The sequence below is a fragment of the Somniosus microcephalus genome, chromosome 1, assembly GCF_052327205.1.
Source record: "Somniosus microcephalus isolate GS21.2 chromosome 1, FLI_Smic_1.0, whole genome shotgun sequence".
Classification (NCBI taxonomy): domain Eukaryota; kingdom Metazoa; phylum Chordata; class Chondrichthyes; order Squaliformes; family Somniosidae; genus Somniosus; species Somniosus microcephalus.
In genome coordinates this window covers 63,621,221-63,642,692 of record NC_140987.1, presented here as the reverse complement: position 1 = coordinate 63,642,692, position 21,472 = coordinate 63,621,221, and the positions used below count along the sequence as shown (strand labels likewise).

The following is a 21,472-nucleotide window of genomic DNA, read 5'->3' as shown; positions in this document are numbered from 1 at the left end:
GGCCATCCTTGAGCCACGTTTCCGTAATCCCAACCAAATCATATTGGGTGGCGCCCTCGACTTACCGCCGGATGCTATGTCCGCCGGGGTCGGGGGGGGGGGGGGGGGGTGGATGGGTCTACCTGCAGCCGGGGCAGCGCTAGTTAAAAGGGAGGTGGCGGGCAGCCATTTTTGTTGCTGGCCACGGCACGTAGCACCGCGATATTGGCTCGCAGTGCCCCAAGAGGGACGCGGGACGCTTCCAGTAGCTCCCCTTCTCCCTCTTGGGGTGCTACCTAGGAAAATCGTCCGTGGGGGTGCTAAAATTAGCGCCCCGGCGAAGTTTACCCCATGGAGTATAAAGGCAAGGAAGCTATCCTAAACCTTTATTAAACACTGGTTAGGCCCCAGCCGGAGTGTTGTGACCAATTCTGGGCACCACACTTTAAAAACGATGTCAAGGCCTTAGAGAGGGTGCAGAGGAGATTTACTAGAATGGTACCAGGGATGAAAGACTTCAGTTAGACGGAGAGACTCGAGAAGCTGGAATTGTTCTCTTAGAGCAGAGAAGATTAAGGACAGATTTAATAGAGGTGTTCAAAATCATGAAGGGTTTTGATATGAGTAAATAAGGAGAAACTGCTTCCAATGGCAGAAAGATCGGTAACCAGAGAACACAGATTTCAGGTAATTTGCAAAAGGACCAGAGGCGACATGAGGAAAAAAATGTTTACGAGTTATGATGATCGGGAATGCACTGCCTGAAAGGGTGGTGGAAGCAGATTCAATAATAACTTTCAAAAGGGAACTGGATAAATACTTGAAGGAGAAAAATTTGCAAGGCTATGGGGAAAGAGCAGGGGAGTGGGACTAATTGTATAGTTCTTTCAAAGAGCTGGCAGAGGCATGATGGGCCAAAAGGCCTCCTTCTGTGCTGAATCATTATATGATTCTCTTACTATATACATTAATCGACGATCCAATTTATTTGCCCAAAACTACAGTTGGCTAAATTTTAAAAATATTTTGAACACATAGAAATTGACGTTATGTGAAACAAATCTTTTGCAGCTGTCAATGAACAGAGTATTAAACAGTGGCAGCCATTTTGCTTAAAATGAGAGACTATTGAAGTATATTCAGATAATTTTGATCAGTTGTTTGGCTTCACAGTATTTGCGGATCAAATTTGCATTGAACATTTTGTCAAACTGTTCTTCTGGCAAAAGCGACCATTTTTTCCTCAATGCCTCTTAGAAAGTTGTGGTGACTTCGAAGCATCAATCTGAATTTAGCCCTTTGGACTGATTTGAGGGAAAGGAAGCAGAAGGGTGATCTTATTTGGAATTCAGAGGTGCCTTAATGCCAGCAGGTTTTCCTTTTGATTACGGTAGCAATATTGGTGTTTTTGTTCTGGTTTGTTTGATCTTCCGTAGACTAATGACAATGTCCACTGCGCCTCAGCATAATCTCTATTAGTATGTTTTTTTGCTTACGTCAAATATTATGCAGTCCTTACACTTGTATGAAAGGCCCTGACACACTCCTAAACACAGATAAAATTAATCTATTAAAGTTTCCACTCTAGTGGGCAAGCAAAAATCGGGAAATGTAAGTAAGATGTCAATGTAACTTCTCAAGGATGGCTGACCACTTGAAGTTAAACTACTCAGCAATCGAACATAGCGCCACACTGCTTATATTCATCCAGCAGCCAATTTGGCTGGGTTAACTAATTGTGCCAATTGGCATCAAACTGTATTAAGATTATTTTTTAATTTACTTAAGCTGCACTCCAGTAAGACTTGGCTGGAAACTGCAACCAACGAGGTCAGGTCAGTGCTTTTACAAGATTTAACCGACATGCTAACCTTTTAAGCACTGCAAGAACTTGAAGCCATCAAAATAGGCAGCATACAGCATCTCAACTTTCAAAAAGAACACTAGAAATGTCCAAAACAGATCTTACAATTAGTCAGAATGTTGTGCGTTTCCATGGTAACCCAATGCTGGTTTTAAAGGAGATTTTCTATGGGGCAGAAAGGATGAAGCACCCTTTCCATTTCCTACGTCATGTGAGACTATTCTTCCCAGTGTTATGGTGTAAATATGAAGGCAACTAAAACCCCATCAGAAAAAAGAATTACAACAAGAATACATTAACAATTGCAATAAACTTTGGTGGTGCCCAATCAAACGGAGGACGACTTCCATGGTACAGAGATTGTTTGCCAAAACAAATCACAAAGAATTTGGTCCAACACACTACGGCATTGGGAGACTTACCTCTGGCAGGTTTGCAAAGCTTCCTTCATTGTTCCGATGGCTGCAAGGATATCCTGTTGCTCGAAGGTCATCGCTGCCTGCATCGCATGCATTGTGCTGTAACCTAGGGCATGGTACATGCTGTCTTTGGACCTGCATTGAACACAACTCATTACATATCTGTGGGGGTGGGGCAGGGGGAGAACGGAATACTGCTCTATGTGAAAGAGAGGGGTCCATGCTGGGTAGATTTTTTGCCTTTATGACAGTTGAATTGCAGACACTTGCCTTCAATCTTTTTGGCAAACTTCCCTTCACTTTGTTTATTTTCCCCACTCATTTTCTAGGTATAGATTGTTTAAGCTACATCAATTGGTTCCATGCCAGTAACATGGCACTGCTATTCCATTTTAAACCAATTGTCAACAAGGCTGATGACCAAGTATCACATCCACATTAGGTCATTAAACTCTCTTCCTCTCTCGCTCTCCCCCAGCCTTCATAGATTCTTCATTCGACCATCATTCTTGGTGTTTAAAGGCATATACTGATTTCAAAACTTACCTCTATTAAGACATAAACTTGCAAGGCGGGAAACTCACAAGACCGGGTGCAATGCTGGTTATACATCCCGCCCGATTTTACTCTCCACTGAAGTCAATGAGAGTAATATTGGGCGGGTGTAAAATCGGCGTTCCACCTGATCCCGGCAGTTTCCTGACAGGCAGGTTTGGTTAAAATTGCTCCCATTGAGCTTGTAATTGAGAAATGGTTGTCATACGTATCACAAGGAGCAATTAGCCCATTCCAGTACTTTTTTTTTATAACACTCTGTTGATGGGATGATGTCAAAGTGGTGCATTGACAACTTCAATTTTGGACAGAAAATAAAGATCGCCTCCTCAATAAGCTCTATTCTTAAAAAAAAATTAAGTAAATAGTTTACATCTCACAAAAGTTAATGAGACTACCAACTGGGATAGCAATAAACTGCAGCCATGATCTTATTGAATGGCGGAGCAGGCTCGAGGGGCCAAGTGGCCTATTCCTGCTCCTATTTCTTATATTCTTAAAATGCTCTATTCCAACACATGGCTTAGTGACAAAGAAATGCTGGAAATAAAAATCTAACTTATTTCTCTGGACAAATCCTTAGAATGCTTTCCAAAATGCAAAACAAAGGAACTTCATGATATACAGAAATTACAGAATAACATTTACAAAAATGTAACTCTAATCCGAAGCCATCCCACAGATCAAGGTAATGGTAGGCTCACCAAATCTTAAAACAGAAACTTTAATCAGAGGTCACAGATTTAGGGTAATTTGCTAAAAAAAAGTGGAGACACGAGGGGAAAAAAATGTATGCAGCGAGTTATGTTGATGTGGAATGCACTGCCTGAAAGGAAGCAGATTCAGTAATAAACTCTCAAAAGTGAATTGGATAAATACTTGAAGGAAAAAAATCTGCAGGGGAATGGGACTAATTGGAAGGCTCTTTCAAAGAGCTGGCGCACGCACAATGGGCTGAATGGCCTTCTTCTGTGCTGTACCATTATATGATTCTATAAGAACCAAGCTACCACCTTAAATATTCACTCCCTCCACCACCGGCGTACCGTGGCTGCAGTGTGTACCATCTACAAGATGCACTGCAGCAACTCGCCAAGGCTTCTTCGGCAGCACCTCCCAAACCCGCAACCTCTTCCACCTAGAAGGACAAGGGCAGCAGGCGCATGGGAACACCACCACCTCCAAGTCACACACCATCCTGACTTGGAAGTATATCGCCAACCCTTCATCGTCGCTGGGTCAAAATCCTGGAACTCCCTCCCTAACAGCACTGTGGGAGTACCTTCACCACACGGACTGCAGCGGTTCAAGGCGGTGGCTCACCACCCCCTTCTCAAGGGCAACTAGGGATGGGCAATAAATGCTGGCCTTGCTAGAGGCGCCCACATTCCCATATACGAATAAAAAAATAAGTCCCTGGAGACAATGTTCCAGATTTAATCATCAGCTTAGGACAGTAGACCTCTCTTCTGAGGAATAAAGCTCAAAGAGCCCAGCGCTAGCAGCTGAGAATCAAACCTTATCCGTTTTGACGGATTTGAGTCAAAACTTATAATGAATTCTGATCAATCTGTATGGCGTTATGAAAAAGCCCGAGCTGAACAGCTAATTTGCAAATCAGAGTGCAAAAACCAAGATGACAGTAGTGTGCTGTATCTGTTGCTGACTTCCTGTATGTTGCTCTCATTTTTGGTTTCAAGAACATGGGGGTGGGGGGGAATTTTAACATGGGTAAGCGCACGGGATTGGCTGTGGTTGGGGGGTTAAATTGGGAAAAATTCCAAGTGCGCCGAGAAGCCGGCTCCAACCCGCCGACTTCCGGGTTTTACCGAAGCGGGACAAGGGGCGGGCAGCCAACCCACTCCCAGGAGGCGGGGTGGCATTTTTAATATGTTAATGAGGCTGGCAGCCTCTGATTTAACTTGCTTTGCAGGTTTTACAGCAGGTGGCCAGGTTTCCCATGCCTTGGTACACACGGCAGCTGAAGGCAGGCAAGCACAACTTCGGGGAGAAGCAGAGTGCCTTTACAGCATTGCTTGTGGCCCAGGAGGAGCAGGAATGCTTCCTCCTCGGCACCTCACCCATCAGACCACCCACCATACAAAGACCCCTGGGGAATGGGATCAGACCCTCCCACCGTGGTCTGGGATCGGACCTACCTGGTCCTGCGGCCTGCTCCCTGCCCAACTGGAAGCCAAGCCTGTCAATCAGGCTAACTTCCAGGTGGGGAACCTGCCAAGGCCAAAAGACGCACGCTGTGGGGTTTTGCAGGGAAACCCAGATTTTCAGGTTTCCTGTCCAAAACTTGCCCCCACCCCCGCCGCCTACATAACCCGCCCAAGTAAATATCCAGGCCATAATGTTTTTGAAAAAGCATCAGATGTTGAGCTTCACAAGTTTTTTTATTTTATTTATTTATTTTTTTTAATTTATTTTTTTAAGGTGCATCAACTATGCCACATATAACTTCTGGGGAAGGAAGGAAGAAAAGGATGAAGGGGTTCGGGGGGGGGGAGGGTGGTGGTGGTCCAAGCAGCCTCTCTTGCACCAGAGGTGGACAGCCCTCACCATAACCTATCCACACAGACCCGTGTAGAGATTCAGGAATATCCATGTACAACTGCTGTCTCGGGCTCTCCACAGTGGCTGGTGGAATCAGATCTGCAAACGATGACAACCATAGGGAATCTCACCACTAAGAATCTACTAAGGACTACATTTAACCTTTATGCCTGTGGATCCTTCCAGGCTATTTCAGGGAGATCAGCAACATCAATCAATCCGCCGTGCATAGACGCACGAAGAAAGTCACTGATGCTTTCTTCACCGAGGCAAACATCTTCTTTGGTTTCTCCTCAGAAAATCAGCAACAGAATAAAATCACACTGCAATTTTTGCACATCACAGCATTCCCCAACGTCACAAGCATTGTTCATAGCAGCCCTTTTGATCCAGTATAATCAAAAATGGCAAGTTCCTTATACAATGCAAAGTTCCTAACCAACCTAAAAGAGTCAAAGCTATTTGATAACTGGGTCTGAAGTTTTGCTGCTGGGATTTACCTGCCTGGAACCGGCTTTCAAGAAAAACAATGCCTAGTGCAACAATGGCTGGATTCAAATCTGGTCCTTCCACAACCAAAGCCAATAGTTGGCCAGTTTCACGAAAAAAATGCACAAAATCATGCAATGCAATCCCCAAAAATCTTTGATAAGATTCCCAAAATACTTTGTAATTAAAACAGAATTGGACATATTTAGACAGCCAACGCAAAACAGTGCCCTTCCCATGAACCCCTGCGGACATCCCCCTTTCAAACAGGTATACCGCTTTGGATACTGTTGAGGGGGATGACTCACCAGGGGAAGGCAGCAGCAGCCAACTTCCTGGCACTGGGGGTGCTCCTGCTGCCCAGGAGGGGGGGAAAAAGAGTGGGAGAGCAATAGTGGTAGGGGATTCTATAGTAAGGGGAACAGATAGGCGTTTCTGTGGCCGCAAACGTGACTCCAGGATGGTTTGTTGCCTCCCTGGTGCCAGGGTCAAGGATGTCACTGAGCGGCTGCAGGGCATTCTGGAGGGGGAGGGTGAACAGCCAGTGGTCGTGGTCCACATTGGTACCAACGACATAGGTAAAAAGAGGGATGAGGTCCTGCATCAAGAATTTAGGGAGCTAGGTAACAGATTAAAGGGCAGGACCTCAAAGGGTGTAATCTCTGGATTACTCCCAGTGCCACGTGCTAGTAAGTATAGGAATGGGAGGATAGAGCAGATGAATGCATGGCTAAAGAGTTGGTGTAGGGGGGAGGGTTTTACTTTCCTGGATCACTGGGCCTGCTTCTGGGAAAGGTGGGACTTGTACAAGTCGGACGGGTTGCACCTGAACCAGAGCGGGACAAATATCCTTGCGGGGAGGTTTGCTAGCACTGTCGGGGGGGGTTTAAACTAACTTGGCAGGGGGATGGGATACAGAGGGAAGCTGAAATAGGGGGGGATGTGCTGCCAATTATGGAGGAAAAAACAAGTCAGCTTGGTAGACAGGGCAAATATATAAGGGCAAGGCTGGATGGCATCTATTTTAATGCAAGGAGTCTTGCAAATAAGGTGGATGAACTGAAGGTGTTGATAAACACATGGGAGTATGATATTGTTGCTATCACGGAGACATGGTTGAGGGAGGGGCAAGACTGGCAGCTCAATATTCCGGGGTACAGAATCTTCAGGCGAGACAGAGGGGGAGGTATAAGAGGAGGGGGTGTCGCAATATTAATTAAGGAGTCAATTACTGCAGTAAGGAGGGATGATATATTAGCAGGGTCCTCTAATGAGGCCATATGGGTGGAGCTTAAAAACAAAAAGGGGGCAAGCACTTTGCTGGGAGTGTACTATAGGCCTCCAAACAGTCAGGGGGAAATCTCAGAGAAATGTGCAAATAATAGGGTAATAATAATGGGGGATTTCAACTTCCCCAATATTAACTGGGATAGTCAAAGTGTGAAAGGCTCAGAGGGTGTAGAATTCTTAAAGTGCATCCAGGAGAGCTTTTTGAGCCAGCATGTAGAAAGTCCTACAAGAGAGGGGGCGGTACTGGACCTAATTCTAGGGAATGTGGCCGGCCAAGTGGAAAAAGTGCTAGTAGGTGAGCACTTTGGTGATAGTGACCATAATATGGTAAGATTTAAGGTGGTCATGGAAAAGGACAGGGATGGGCCGGAAATAAAGGTTCTAAATTGGGGGAAGGCCGATTTTAATAGGATAAGGCAGGATCTGGCCAAAATGGACTGGGATCAGCTACTTGTAGGAAAATCCGCATCGGAGCAATGGGAGGCTTTCAGAAGGGAGATTGAGATCATACAAGGGCAACATGTTCCCATAAATGTCAAGAGTGGTTCCAAAAACCACAGGGAACCGTGGATGTCAGGGGATATACGGGAATGGATTAGGAAAAAAAGGAGGGCTTTTGGTAGATACAAAAGGCTAAAGACGGAGGAAGCCCTAGAGGAGTACAAAAAGTGCAGGGGGATACTTAAAAAAGAAATTAGGAGATCAAGGAGGGGCCATGAAATAACACTGGCGAGCAAAATAAAGGAAAATCCGAAGATGTTTTATAAGTATATTAAGGGTAAAAGGATAACTAGGGAAAAAATAGGGCCCATTAGGGACAAAAGTGGCAATCTGTGTGTGGAGCCGGAAGATGTAGGAGGGGTTCTAAATGAATTTTTTGCATCTGTTTTCACTATGGAGAAGGACGATGTAGACATAGAAATAGGGCGGGGGGACTGTGATATGCTCGAACATATTAACATCAAGAGGGAGGAGGTATTGGCGGTTTTAGCTGGCCTAAAAATGGATAAATCCCCAGGCCCGGATGAAATGTACCCCAGGCTGCTGTGTGAGGCAAAGGAGGAGATTGCGGGGGCTCTAACACATATATTCAGGACCTCTCTGGCCACAGGGGATGTGCCAGAGGACTGGAGAACCGCTAATGTAGTACCATTATTCAAGAAGGGTAGTAGGGAAAAACCAGGGAACTACAGGCCAGTGAGCCTAACATCAGTGGTAGGAAAATTACTGGAAAAAATCCTGAGGGACAAAATTTGTCTCCACTTGGAGAGGCAAGGATTAATCAGGGATAGTCAACATGGCTTTGTCAAGGGAAGATCATGTCTGACTAATTTGATTGAATTTTTTGAGGGGGTGACTAGGTGTGTGGATGAGGGTAACGCAGTGGATGTGGTATACATGGATTTCAGTAAGGCCTTCGATAAAGTCCCGCACAGGAGACTGGTCAAGAAGGTAAGAGCCCATGGAATCCAGGGTGCCTTGGCACATTGGATACAAAACTGGCTTAGTGGCAGAAGGCAGAGGGTGATGGTCGAAGGTTGTTTTTGTGACTGGAAACCTGTGGCCAGTGGGGTACCACAGGGATCGGTGCTGGGTCCCTTGCTGTTTGTGGTCTACATTAATGACTTGGATATGAATGTAAAGGGTATGATCAGTAAATTCGCGGATGATACTAAAATTGGTAGGGTGGTAAATAGCGAGGAGGGTAGCCTCAGTCTGCAGAACGATATAGATGGGTTGGTCAGATGGGCGGAACAGTGGCAAATGGAATTTAACCCGGAAAAGTGCGAGGTGATGCACTTTGGGGGGGTCTAACAAGGCAAGGGAATACACAATGAAGGGAAAGACCCTAGGCAAGACGGAGGGTCAGAGGGATCTGGGTGTGCAGGTACACAGATCCCTGAAGGCGGCGGAACAGGTGGATAAGGTGGTAAAAAAGGCATATGGGATACTTGCCTTCATTAGCCGAGGCATAGAATATAAGAGCAAGGAGGTTATGATGGAGCTGTATAAAACACTGGTTAGGCCACAGCTGGAATACTGTGTGCAGTTCTGGTCGCCACACTACAGGAAAGATGTGATCGCGTTAGAGAGGGTGCAGAGGAGGTTCACCAGGATGTTACCAGGGCTGGAGCGCTTCAGCTATGAAGAGAGACTGGGCAGATTGGGTTTGTTTTCCTTGGAGCAGAGGAGGCTGAGGGGGGACATGATTGAGGTGTACAAAATTGTGAGGGGCATAGATAGGATGGATGCTGAGGAGCTTTTCCCCTTAGTAGAGGGGTCAATAACTAGGGGGCATAGATTCAAGGTAAAGGGCGGGAGGTTTAGAGGGGATTTGAGAAAGAACTTTTTCACCCAGAGGGTGGTTGGAGTCTGGAACTCACTGCCTGAAAGGGTTGTGGAGGCAGAAACCCTCACAACATTTAAGAAGCATTTGGATGAGCATTTGAAATGCCATAGCATACAAGGCTACGGGCCAAATGCTGGAATATGGGATTAGATTAGACAGGGCTTGATGGCCGGCATGGACACGATGGGCCGAAGGGCCTCTATCCGTGCTGTATTACTCTATGACTCTATGACTCTATGACCTCAAGTCTCAGGCATGCTGCTGTAGGAATGGAGTCCAGGCACCTCATCACATGGCAGAAGGGTGGGGTGAGGAGACGGGAAGAGTAAAAAAAAGCAGAGGATTCATCCTTCTCATGTACATCCTTTAAGGACATTTCCTCAAAAGCCTTCGTGGCTACTAAAGTAAGGGACAACAAAATACAAAGAATTTTACGTTCACTGACGTAACTGAGAACATTGATACTCATTGTGGCTAGGGCTAAGGAAAATCGGTTCAAACCATTGAAGATACCAGGTCTGCATGACAAGCAAAAGATCTGCAGGGCAGACATACTTCAGCAGCAATATTCAGTGAGTGATCTGAGTGAGACTATCAGCTCAACCTCATCTTAAATTATGGGCAATTTTGTGCCATGTAAATTGCATCCACCAAGAACTAGGTTTAGGCTACCAAATTGATTTTACTTAATGCCGTTACAGAGAATACACTTTCATCCCTTCAGTCTGAGCTAGATTCAAACACAGATCTTAGAAGAGAGGGAACAGCAATGTAACAACTGTAACCACGCAGTTCTCAAACTCAATAATATAAAACTAGCCTTTAAAAAAAAGTGAGGTTAAAAGGAACTATCTGGGACTGCCAAAAATCCTTTTTTGTGGTAACTATCAACTAAAAAAAGCACATTAAAGTTAATACAAGTGTGATTATTTTCTCTTTCCAAGGATATACAAGAACACTCTGTGCTCTAAAGGTTAAACTTCATTCTCTTATATAATATTCACAACACATACACCATTATTGTAGCCATCTGATTGGACAGGAGAGCAGTCCAAACCCTATATAAAATCTATTATGGGAAATGTAGAGCTACACACTGAAAAATTCTTCGTTTAATTCAAATTCAAAAGACTTCTTACCAAGGCCGCAGCAAATCCAAAGCTTCGGAGAATTTGTTATTTAAGAATAAACTCAGTGCGATGTTGCATTCCTCCAGGGCACTCTTCAAGTCCATCTGGGATGCCCTAATAAAATAAAGAGAAACAATAAGCTCCACTCGACTGGCAATGGGTGTCATTCTGCAAATTATTGGAATGGATGAAAAGATGACTGAAGACGTGACAAACACTGCCGTGGACTAAATCTGAAGGCCAGCTAACATGAAGAACTTTCCACCAGGATCATTGTGACATTAACAGGAAGTATGAAGGGCTCATGGGGAAGCAAGTGCTCATGTCCTCATCTTGAATAGGCCTTAATGGAAAATTAAAACACCAACACACACACCCCAATCATAACGCACAGAGGAGGCTCCCTGCACTGCAAGGGAAGGGATACCATGCAGGAACTACCTCTAACTCCCTTGGGAATGTTTTAAGAGGCAGAATCTGAAGAGAGAGTTCTAAGATCTACATCATTTGCTTTTTCTCAACAATTTCTTCTCATTCCTTCCACTCGAAGGCATTGACCCCTTGCTGTCATACTGTTCCATTTGCCCTCGGCGCCCTGTCCAAATTGTCACGATTCATGTGCAAATCTCGACAGTGAGCAGGTTATTGAACCATGCTGATCACAGCTGTGGCCAATCCTTTTTCACTCAAAGTCCACACAAAGTGTACTTTCAGCAGAGGTTGCTGGGCATCACCGATCAACACTAGCAACCCTAGCTGTTTTTCCCCTGCCTAACAAACTCCAGGACCAGCATATTAGCATCTCTATCGCTGCTGTGGTTGAGGTTAGCCAACACAGCCCAGGCTGAGAATCGAACCTGGGATCTTGCTAATCTGTATGTCTGAACTACTCAGTGTAAAATGTACTGAGCCAACGGGGGAGCGAATCCATTTTATTGTTAATGGTCGGCAATAAAATGGGCCCTCATGTCTCGATCAACAACTTGCACTTACATAACGTCTTTAACGTAGAAAAATGGCCCAAGGCTCCTCATGGAGGTCTGAGGAAAATGGATGTCAAGCCAAAGGGGGATGGGGCGGGGGGAGATTTGGAGGGGTGACCAAAACTTTAGTCAAGAAGCTGGGTTTTAAGGAGGATCTTAAAGGAGGAGAGCAATGATGCAGAGGTAGACGAGTTTAAGGAGGGAATCCCAGAGAGTGTAACTATAGTGTATGTGCCTTTAAGAGCCCCATGTGTGCTGTAATGCCGGTAATGGCCACTCGGGCTATATAAGCCTGTATATTGTGTTATATCCGTTAGTTCCCCTCCAGACTTTGCTTAGTAAACACCTATGAACTAACTCCTGTCTTCAGTGTCTCTATCAACACACAGACACAACAGTGGCGACGAGGATGGGATTCGAACCCACGCGTGCAACACACAGGAGCACTTAAACCCAACACCGCTGCTGATAGCGCAACGATTCAAATTCTTCAAGAGAAATCAACACAAGAATGAAAGTATCGCTGATTACCTCACCGAATTAAGAAAGCTATCAAAACACTGCCAATTCGGGGCAGGACTTGCAGATTATCTTCGAGACAAATTCGTCTGCGGTCTCTTAAGTGAAGGAACACAGAAAAGGCTGCTTTCTGAAAAAGATTTAACACTGGACAAGGCTTTCAGTATGGCTGTATCATACGAAGCAGCCGCAAGAGGAGCTGCAGAAATACAACAAAAGACACAGGGCTTCGGCACCCATGAAATGACACAGGGTTGAGAGAGATGTTATCGCTACGGCAGATCCACCCATGATCAGAGGGACTGCTGGTTCAAGGACAAAGCATGCAGGCAATGCGGAAAGATTGGACACATTGCACGGGTATGCCGATCTGGACAAAATAAATCCACAGACAGGAAAAAAAAAATCAATAAAGTACAGAAAGGTACAAATGACGGACAGTAGCTCCGAAGACCAGAAGAGCGATAGCGACTCCGAAAACAAGAGACTAAGCTGTCTCAAATTACATAATGTACTTGCCAAAGATGATTACCAGACCATTCGGGTTACCCTCACGATAGCAGGGTCCCCAGTTAAAATGGAGCTAGATACAGGATCAGCTCTGACCGTCATAAATCGACGGGATTACGAGAGGCTATTTCCGCATATACCTTTAAAAGACTCATCCATTATCTTAAAAACATATACGGGGCAGAAAGTATACCCCAAAGGAAAAATAAGGGTGCCTGTTGTATACAACGGCAAGGAAATACAAAAGTTGTATTTATACATTCTACAAGATGGTGGCCCACCGCTGTTAGGACGTGAATGGATCAGGAAAATACGTTTAGACTGGCACTCCATTCAGGCACTGACGGTGACCAGTAAGAAAAAAAATGATGATGACGTCATACCTGAACGATTAAAAGACATCTTGGCCAACGCCAAAGAAGTGTTTCAAGAGAAACTAGGAACCTTGAAAGGCATCACCGCCTCAATAAAAGTGGAAGATGCAGCAATTCCCAAGTTTTTTAAAGCAAGACCAGTGCCATACGCAATTCGTCCAGCAGTCATAGAGTTTTACAGCACAGAAAGAGGCCATTCGGCCCATCGTGTCCGCGCCGCCCATCCATCCCTGTCCTGTCTAATCCCATTTTCCAGCATTTGGTCCATAGCCTTGTATGCAATGGCATTTCAAGTGCTCATCCAAATGCTTCTTGAATGTTGTGAGGGTTCCTGCCTCTACCACCCTTTCAGGCAGTGAGTTCCAGATTCCAACCACCCTCTGGGTGAAAAAGTTCCTCCTCAAATCCCCTCTAAATCTCCTGCCCCTTACCCTGAATCTATGCCCCCTTGTTATTGACCCCCCTACTAAGGGGAAAAGTTCCTCTTTATCTACCCTATCTATGCCCCTCATCATTTTGTACACCTCAATCAGGTCCCCCCTCAGCCTTCTTTGCTCCAAGGAAAACAACCCCAGCCTGTTTAGTTTAGTCGAGGCAGAGCTGGAGAATTTGGAAAATGCAGGCGTATTATCCAAAATAGATTGGAGCGAGTGGGCAACACCCATCATTCCAGTCATGAAGAAAGCATTGAATAATGATAAATCTGAAGAACAGAGAAAAATTTGCATCTGTGTGGAGACTTCAAGGTGACGGTAAACCCGGTCCTTCACACGGTACAGAGGATAGAAGATATTTTCGCCTCACTATCCGGAGGGAAACGTTTCACCAAAATTGACTTGGCACAGGCATATCTACAGATGGAGGTTGAAGAGGCCTCTAAAAAGTATCTCACGATAAATACACACAAAGGCCTGTACCAGTACAATCGACTGGTTTTCGGAGAAGCATCCGCTCCAGCTATCTGGCAAAGAGCTATGGAGCAAGTCCTCCAAGGGATTCTGGGTACTCAATGCTACCTAGACGACATCCTTGTAACAGGAGAAAACGACAACGAGCACCTTGCCAATTTGGAGCAGGAGCTCACTAGGCTGAGAGAATGGGGCCTACGAGCAAATCGCCCCAAGTGCGAATTTTTCCAAAATCAAATATCATATTGTGGCCACATAATTAATAAGGAAGGGTTGCATAAGTCACCTGAAAAAATTTGAAGCGGTCATAAAAGCCCCAGCACCTGAAAATGTTTCACAATTAAGGTCGTTCCTGGGATTAATAAATTACTATCATAAATTTTTACCGAACTTATCAACTCTTCTACACCCTTCTAATGAACTTCTACAAACAGGAGTGATTTGGAAATGGAGCGAAGACTGTAAACGTGCCTTCCATAAATGCAAAGACTTAATCATATCCAAAGAAGTTTTGGCTCATTACAACCCATCACTGCCAATCAGACTGGCGTGCGATGCATCCCCTTACGGCATAGGAGCAGTATTATCGCATAAATTCCCTGATGGCTCGGAACGGCCGATAGCTTTTGCGTCACGCTCATTGAACTCAGCTGAGCGTAACTATGCCCAAATCAACAGGGAAGCACTCAGCCTGGTATGGGGAGTGAAGAAATTCAACCATTACCTACACGGACAAAAATTTACCTTGTTGACTGACCATCAACCCCTCATCTCCATATTCAACCCTAAAAAGGGTGTTCCCATTATGACAGCGCAAAGGCTACAGAGGTGGTCCCTTTTTCTAGGGGCACACCAATACAACATAGAATACAAAGGATCAAAACAGCATGGGAATGCTGACGGTTTATCGCGCCTACCGTTGCCAACGGTAGAAGAGGCACCTACAGTAGACCCAGTGGAGATGTTCCACTCAACCATAGTGGAATGTCTACCAGTAACAAATTCTGCCATTGAAAAGGAAACGAGAAATGACCCGACTCTCTCACGAGTCTACGACTTAATGGTGAAGGGATGGCCAGCACATGGCGAACCACTGTTGCCAGCATTCTCGCAAAGAAGAGAACAGCTGTCAGTATGCCGAGGAACCTTGATGTGTGGATCCAGAGTGGTGATTCCACCCAAACTCCAGGATAAAGTGCTAAAGGAGCTTCACGAGGGGCATCTGGGTGGAGTGAAAATGAAGAACCTAGCCAGAGCGTTTGTATGGTGGCCAGGTATCGATGGAGACATAGAAGAAATGACCAAGAGCTGCCTAGGATGCCAGAAGGTCCAAAACGCTCCACCCCAAGCCCCTCTACATCCATGGGAGTGGCCCTCATCTCCCTGGCAAAGGGTACACATCGACTTTGCTGGTCCATTTATGGACTCAATGTTCTTAATCGCGGTTGATGCACACTCCAAGTGGCCGGAGGTAATAAAGATGTCCTCCACCACCACGGAAAAAACCATCACAGTATTAAGGACCATATTTGCCAGGAATGGGCTGCCGGAACAGATCTGTTCTGATAATGGACCGCAATTTGTGTCCGAAGAATTCAGGAAGTTCTTAAAAAAACAATGGGGTTAAGCACTACACGTCCGCCCCATACCATCCCGCCACCAATGGATTGGCTGCAAGGTTTGTCCAGACCTTCAAGAAGGCCATCAAGGCCATGGGTAATGAAGACATAAAACTTCAGCACAAGGTGGATAACTTCTTGTTCACATACAGGAATGCAACACATATGGTTACAAACCAAACTCCCGCCATGATGTTCTTCAATAGAAGCCTAAGATGCCGGCTGGATTTGATCAAGCCCAACATCAGAAGGGACGTGGAGAACCGGCAATTTCAAGGCATGAATGAAAGGCCAACTAGAACCTTCCAGATAGGTCAACAAGTTTTGGCCCGGGACTACCGTACCGAGAAATGGCAGCCTGGAACTATTTGCACACGACTAGGACCGCTGATGTATACCGTGGACATCGGAGAAAGCATAATAAGGCGCCATGCTGACCAAATCATAAAGTCATCCGATGGCATAGTGGTTAGCACTGTTGCCTCACAGCGCCAGGGACCCGGGTTCAAATCCAGCCTCGGGCGACTGTCTGTGTGGAGTTTGCACATTCTCCGTGTCTGCGTGGGTTTCCTCCGGGTGCTCCGGTTTCCTCCCACAGTCCAAAGATGTGCGGGTTAGGTTGATTTGGCTATGATAAATTGACCCTTAGTGTTAGGGGATTAAATACGTGGGGTTACGGGGATAGGGTGGGATGTGTGTCGGTGCAGGCTCGATGGGCCGAAATGGCCTCTATCTGCATTGTGGGGATTCTGTGATTGTGATTGTGTGTGAACTCTATACATCTAACGATGAAGTAGAGATACCCATATCTACCTCCGATCCGGTGATACTGGAACCCGATGAACCCGACACTGGCATTCAAGCCGAATCAGCCTTGCCAAAAGAACCTACTACAGCACCAGAAACTACTACACCACCGAGGCGTTATCCGGACCGAGTCAGGAAGCCTCCAGAGAGACTGACTTATAATTAATTAACTGCAGCAATGTGTATATTATTTTTCTTATAACATGTAATTAATAATTACTTAAAATATTATGTACTGGTTAGCTAAAAGGGGAGGAATTGTAGTGTATGTGCCTTTAAGAGCCCCATGTGTGCTGTAATGCCGGTAATGGCCACTTGGGCTATATAAGCCTATATATTGTGTTATATCCGTTAGTTCCCCTCCAGACTTTGCTTAGTAAACACCTATGAACCAACTCCTGTCTTCAGTGTCTCTATCAACACACAGACACAACAGTAACCTAGCTGGCTGGTGGTATGGTTGCCAAAGATGGGAGGGGAAGAATGGGGGGGGATGCACGAGAAAAAGAATGAAAAACTGAGAAGGCAGAGGCAGGAGAGCAGCAATAAACAACTTATTGCACTTCAAATAGAATGTCCCAAGGTAGTTCACAGTTGGGGTTCAAATAAAACCATTACTGTTTCTGATTTTTCATGGGCCTTTCTCCTCCTGCTCTTTATCTCCTTCTTCTTTCCTCCCTGCTTGCTTCGGTCACTATTTCTCTTTGTGTGTGTTTCAAGTGATGGATGAGTGGAACTTGGTGCAGGTCAGAATTTTGAATGAGCTGAAGTTAAATGCTCGCTATAAATGCAAGTTGCTGTTGAAGATTTGAGAGGGGCATTCAAAATGACATGGAACTTTGATAAGAGTAAATAAGCAGAAACTGTTTCCACTGGCAGGAGGGTCAGAGGACACAGATTTAAGATAAATGGCAAAAGAACTAGAGGGGAGATGAGGAGATTTTGTGTTAGGCAGCGAATTGTGGTGATCTGGAATGCACTGCCTGAAAGGGTGGTGGAAGCAGATCCAATCGTAACTTTCAAAAGGGAACTGGCTATATGCTTGAAAAGGAAAAATGTAGGGCTATGGGGAAAGAGTGGGGAAGTGGGACTAATTGGAGAGCTCTTTCAAAGAGCTGACACAGGCACGATGAGCCAAATGGCCTCCTGCTGTGCGGGAAGTGTTACATAGTTATGTTGGGACTACATTGTACAAGTGTACTAACACTTGTATCAAGTGTAGCAGCACTACGATGCTGGGAAAGTAGTGCTGCAGGCGCCGCACAGGCACTTGGAAATATCACCCCGCACCATGCGGCAGGCAGCCATTACAACCCAAATAAAACAGTAGTTTATAAATACAAACTACCGAGTCCAGAGTCGTCTTTACAAAGCACGACGAGCGCTAGAAGACATAACATGGTGGCAGCGGTATAAGTGAGTAAAACTTACGCAAATAACAACGATATCAGATTGAAGAAAGAAATTTAAAAGTAAACTCTGCAGCGTTTTAACCGCGAATCGTACGGGCAGCTAAAATGGCGGCGTCCAATGCACTGACCGCGAATATGCTCCCCATCATGAACTGGGAAGCCGACGATATCGTGGAAGCTTTCCGGAAATTTAAGCAAAACTGCGAGCTTACATTTAAAAGTTTCCTGAAAGGCTCCTCCGATGAGGAAAAAGTCAGCTTCATTCTACTGTGGGCGGGAGAAAAAGGCTTAGATCTCTATACCAGCTGGAGTTTATCCGAAGAGGATAAAACGAACCCTACGGAGATTTATGAAAAGTTCAGTAACCATCTCGAGCCTAAATCAAACCACCGCATACACAGGTATAAATTCCAAAGCTTAAGGCAGGAACCTGGTGAAACGGCTGACAATTTCCTGACGAGATTAAAAAACGAAGCCAACAAATGCAAATTTATGGAGCTAGAAGAAAGCCTGGTAGACCAATTAATATGGGGGTCAGCACATACAGAAGTGCAAAAAGAACTAATAGGAAAAGAAAAGCTCGGAATATCAGAAGCCATAGATACAGCGAGGGTTCACGAAGCCAAAAAAAAAAGATGAAAACGCTGAATACTCATACGGCTGACGTGCGGACAACTCTCGAACCGGATCACAGAGTAGATGCAGTGCGCGAAAAGCACAGCACACAAAAACAAGTATATGACAGCGGGAAGAATACGTGTAGAAACTGCGGAAGACAACACGACTACACAGACAGAAGAAAATGCCCAGCGTATGGAACAAGCTGCAACACGTGTGGTAAAGCAAACCACTGGCAAAAGATGTGCAGAGCCAAAAGAGAGGTGTGTGGCGGATCGCCACCTAAACGGGCGCAATCCACTTTTCCGTCCGTGGACAATAAATCGGGCACCTTGCCTTGAAGAAGCATGCTGCCTTTAAGGCATGACAAAGGAGTGGGCATCGCCCTCTGTGTACACAACAGCGTGGGCGTCGCCCTCATTCTGGTTTCAGGTTTAGCAGAGAGAGGAGCTGGGGCAGCCATCTCTCAAGAGAATGTAATAAAAAAGCCATGTGTTCCTCAGATCGGTTCGGCCTCCATTCGTGTTCCGCGGCAGCCTCCACATTGGTGACCCCGATGCTCAGAACGTATTCCGAGCACTGCAATGGCGGACACGAATGCAGTTTCCGTGAAACTGCCGGAGTTTTGGGAAAACCAGTCCGAAGCCTGGTTCCTCCAAGCTGAGTCCCGATTCCGGCTGCGACACATCACCACAGATGGGACGAAGTAGGACTACCTCGTCGCATCACTCGGTAGCTCCACAGTCACGAAGGTCTGGATAGCGCTGCAGAACTCACCAGAGGAGGACAAGTATGCACATCTTAAGGCCGCGCTCCTTAAAAAACTTACGACCTCGACATACCAGCGAAACTGCCGCCTCCTCGACCTTCCAGGCCTCGGTGACGCCTCACCGTCAGACCTCCTCTCCCACATGCTCTCACTCACCGACGAGAGCCCACCCGGGTCCCTCTTCCGCACGCCGTTCATCCGCCAGCTACCTCCCAGCATCCGCCCAGCGATCGTGGCGTCTGGCCTCACGGACCTAGAAGCCCTGGCCGACAAGCTGCTGTCCGCTCACTCCAGCCGCGACGTCGCTCCGGACCTGGCAGCCACAGCCTGGGCGCGCCCCTCACCGGCCACAAGGCCCAGCCACGGGACCTTCGCGCCCCACAAACCCGGGCTACTGTTACTACCACGCACGGTTCGGCGCCAGGGCACAACGGTGCACACCTCCCTGCTCCTTCAAGTCCGCCCCCGTACCAGTCCCCGCGATGGCCGTGGGCCACGCGGGCTCCCTGCTGTAAGTCACGGATGACAAAACCGGCCGCCGGTTCCTGTGCGACACTGGAGCTCAGCACAGCATCATCCCGGCCTCCGCCCTCGACATCCAAAAGGGCGAACGAGGACAGGCGCTGGCTGCCGCTAACGGCTCGGACATCCGGACGTGCGGCACCCGCACAGTCACCCTCGACCTCGCTGGTCGCCGCTACCGATGGGAGTTCATCACTGCCAAGGTACTCTCCCCTCTCATCGGCGTAGATTTCCTGTGCGCCCACGGCCTACTGGTAGACATCCCTCAACACCGCCTCATGGACATGAACGCCATGTCCCCCATCCTGGGCGCCATGGCCCCCCGTCAACCCGCCGACATGGCGTCACAGTGCCACGCCCGGGCCACGGATGACTACTTGGCACTCCTGGCCGAATTCCCGGCCCTCACCAACCCGACCTTCTCCGCGGAGGTCGCCAAACACGGGGTGAAACACTTCATCCCCACCACAGGCCCCCCAGTGTACGCCCACGCCCGCAGGCTGGACCCGGCCAAACTGGAGATCGCGCGGACCAAGTTTGCCACTATGGAACAGCTCGGCATCATCCGCCGCTCCAACAGTCCCTGGGCCTCCCCACTCCACATCGCCCCCAAACCAGGCGGGGGTTGGCGCCCCTGCGGGGATTACCGCCGCCTCAACGACGCCACCACCCCTGATCGGTACCCCGTGCCGCACATTCAGGACTTCTCGGCTAGACTGGCCGGCCGCTCAGTCTTTTCCAAAGTCGACCTGGTGCGCGGCTACCACCAAGTCCCCGTCCACCCCGCGGACGTCCCTAAGATGGCCGTAATCACCCCCTTCGGGCTTTTCGAGTTCCTGCGGATGCCCTTCGGCCTCAAAAACGCGGCCCAGGCATTCCAACGGCTCATGGACTCGGTCCTTCGGGACCTGAAGTTCCTGTTCGTCTACCTGGACGACATCCTGGTAGCCAGTTCCTCCAAGCAGGAACACCTCGAACACCTTCGCATCCTGTTCGGGCGCCTCAGTGACCACGGGCTCATCCTCAGCCCAGCCAAGTGCCAGTTTGGCCTGGACAAGATCGACTTCCTCAGCCACCACATCACCCATGCTGGGGCCATTCCCCTGCCCACCAAGGTGCAGGCCGTCCAGCAATTTCCCCGCCCCACCACCATCAAAGGACGCCAGGAGTTCCTCGGGATGGTGAATTTCTACAACCGCTTCATCCCCAAAGCGGCGTCCCTCATGAGGCCCCTGTATGAAGCCCTCCGGGGCAGGAGCGGCAAGATGGCGGTCGAATGGATGGCAGACGTATCAGCCGCCTTCAACTCCACCAAGACCGCGCTCGCCGACGCCACCCTGTTCGCGCACCCACGGCCCAATGCCAGAGTAACGCTCACCACGGACGCCTCCGACCACGCGGTCGGCGCCGTGTACGAGCAGTGGGTCGACGACGCCTGGCAACCACTTGCCTTCTTCAGCCGCCAACTACGCCCCCCGGAGGTCAAGTACAGCACCTTCGACCGCGAGCTCCTCGCGCTGTACCTGGTGGTCCGCCATTTTCGGTTTTTGCTGGAGGGCCACCCCTTCACTGCGTTTGTCGACCACAAACCCCTGACATTCGCAATGGCAAAGACAACCGACCCCTGGTCCGCCAGGCAGCAGCGCCAGCTCGCGGCAGTGTCCGAGTTCACCACGGACATCCAACACGTCTCCGGCCGAGACAACGTGGTAGCCAACTGCCTCTCCCGCCCCGCCATCCACGCCGTACACCTGGCAGTCGACTACACTCAACTCGCAGCAGACCAGCTCACG

At 47.6% G+C, this 21,472-nt stretch overlaps 1 protein-coding gene across 2 annotated transcripts in view; it reads right to left on the bottom strand.

Annotated features, from left to right (window-relative positions):
- ttc39b (tetratricopeptide repeat domain 39B) overlaps positions 1–21,472 on the bottom strand; it is a 176,122-nt gene that overhangs the window by 50,361 nt on the left and 104,289 nt on the right. For both annotated transcript variants that reach the window (XM_085982654.1, XM_085982664.1), the window contains 2 exons: positions 10,648–10,752; positions 2,266–2,397 (listed from right to left, as the gene is read on the bottom strand). In XM_085982654.1, the coding sequence (XP_085838780.1) occupies positions 2,266–2,397; positions 10,648–10,752 (237 nt within the window). The remainder of the gene's footprint in view (positions 1–2,265; positions 2,398–10,647; positions 10,753–21,472) is intronic.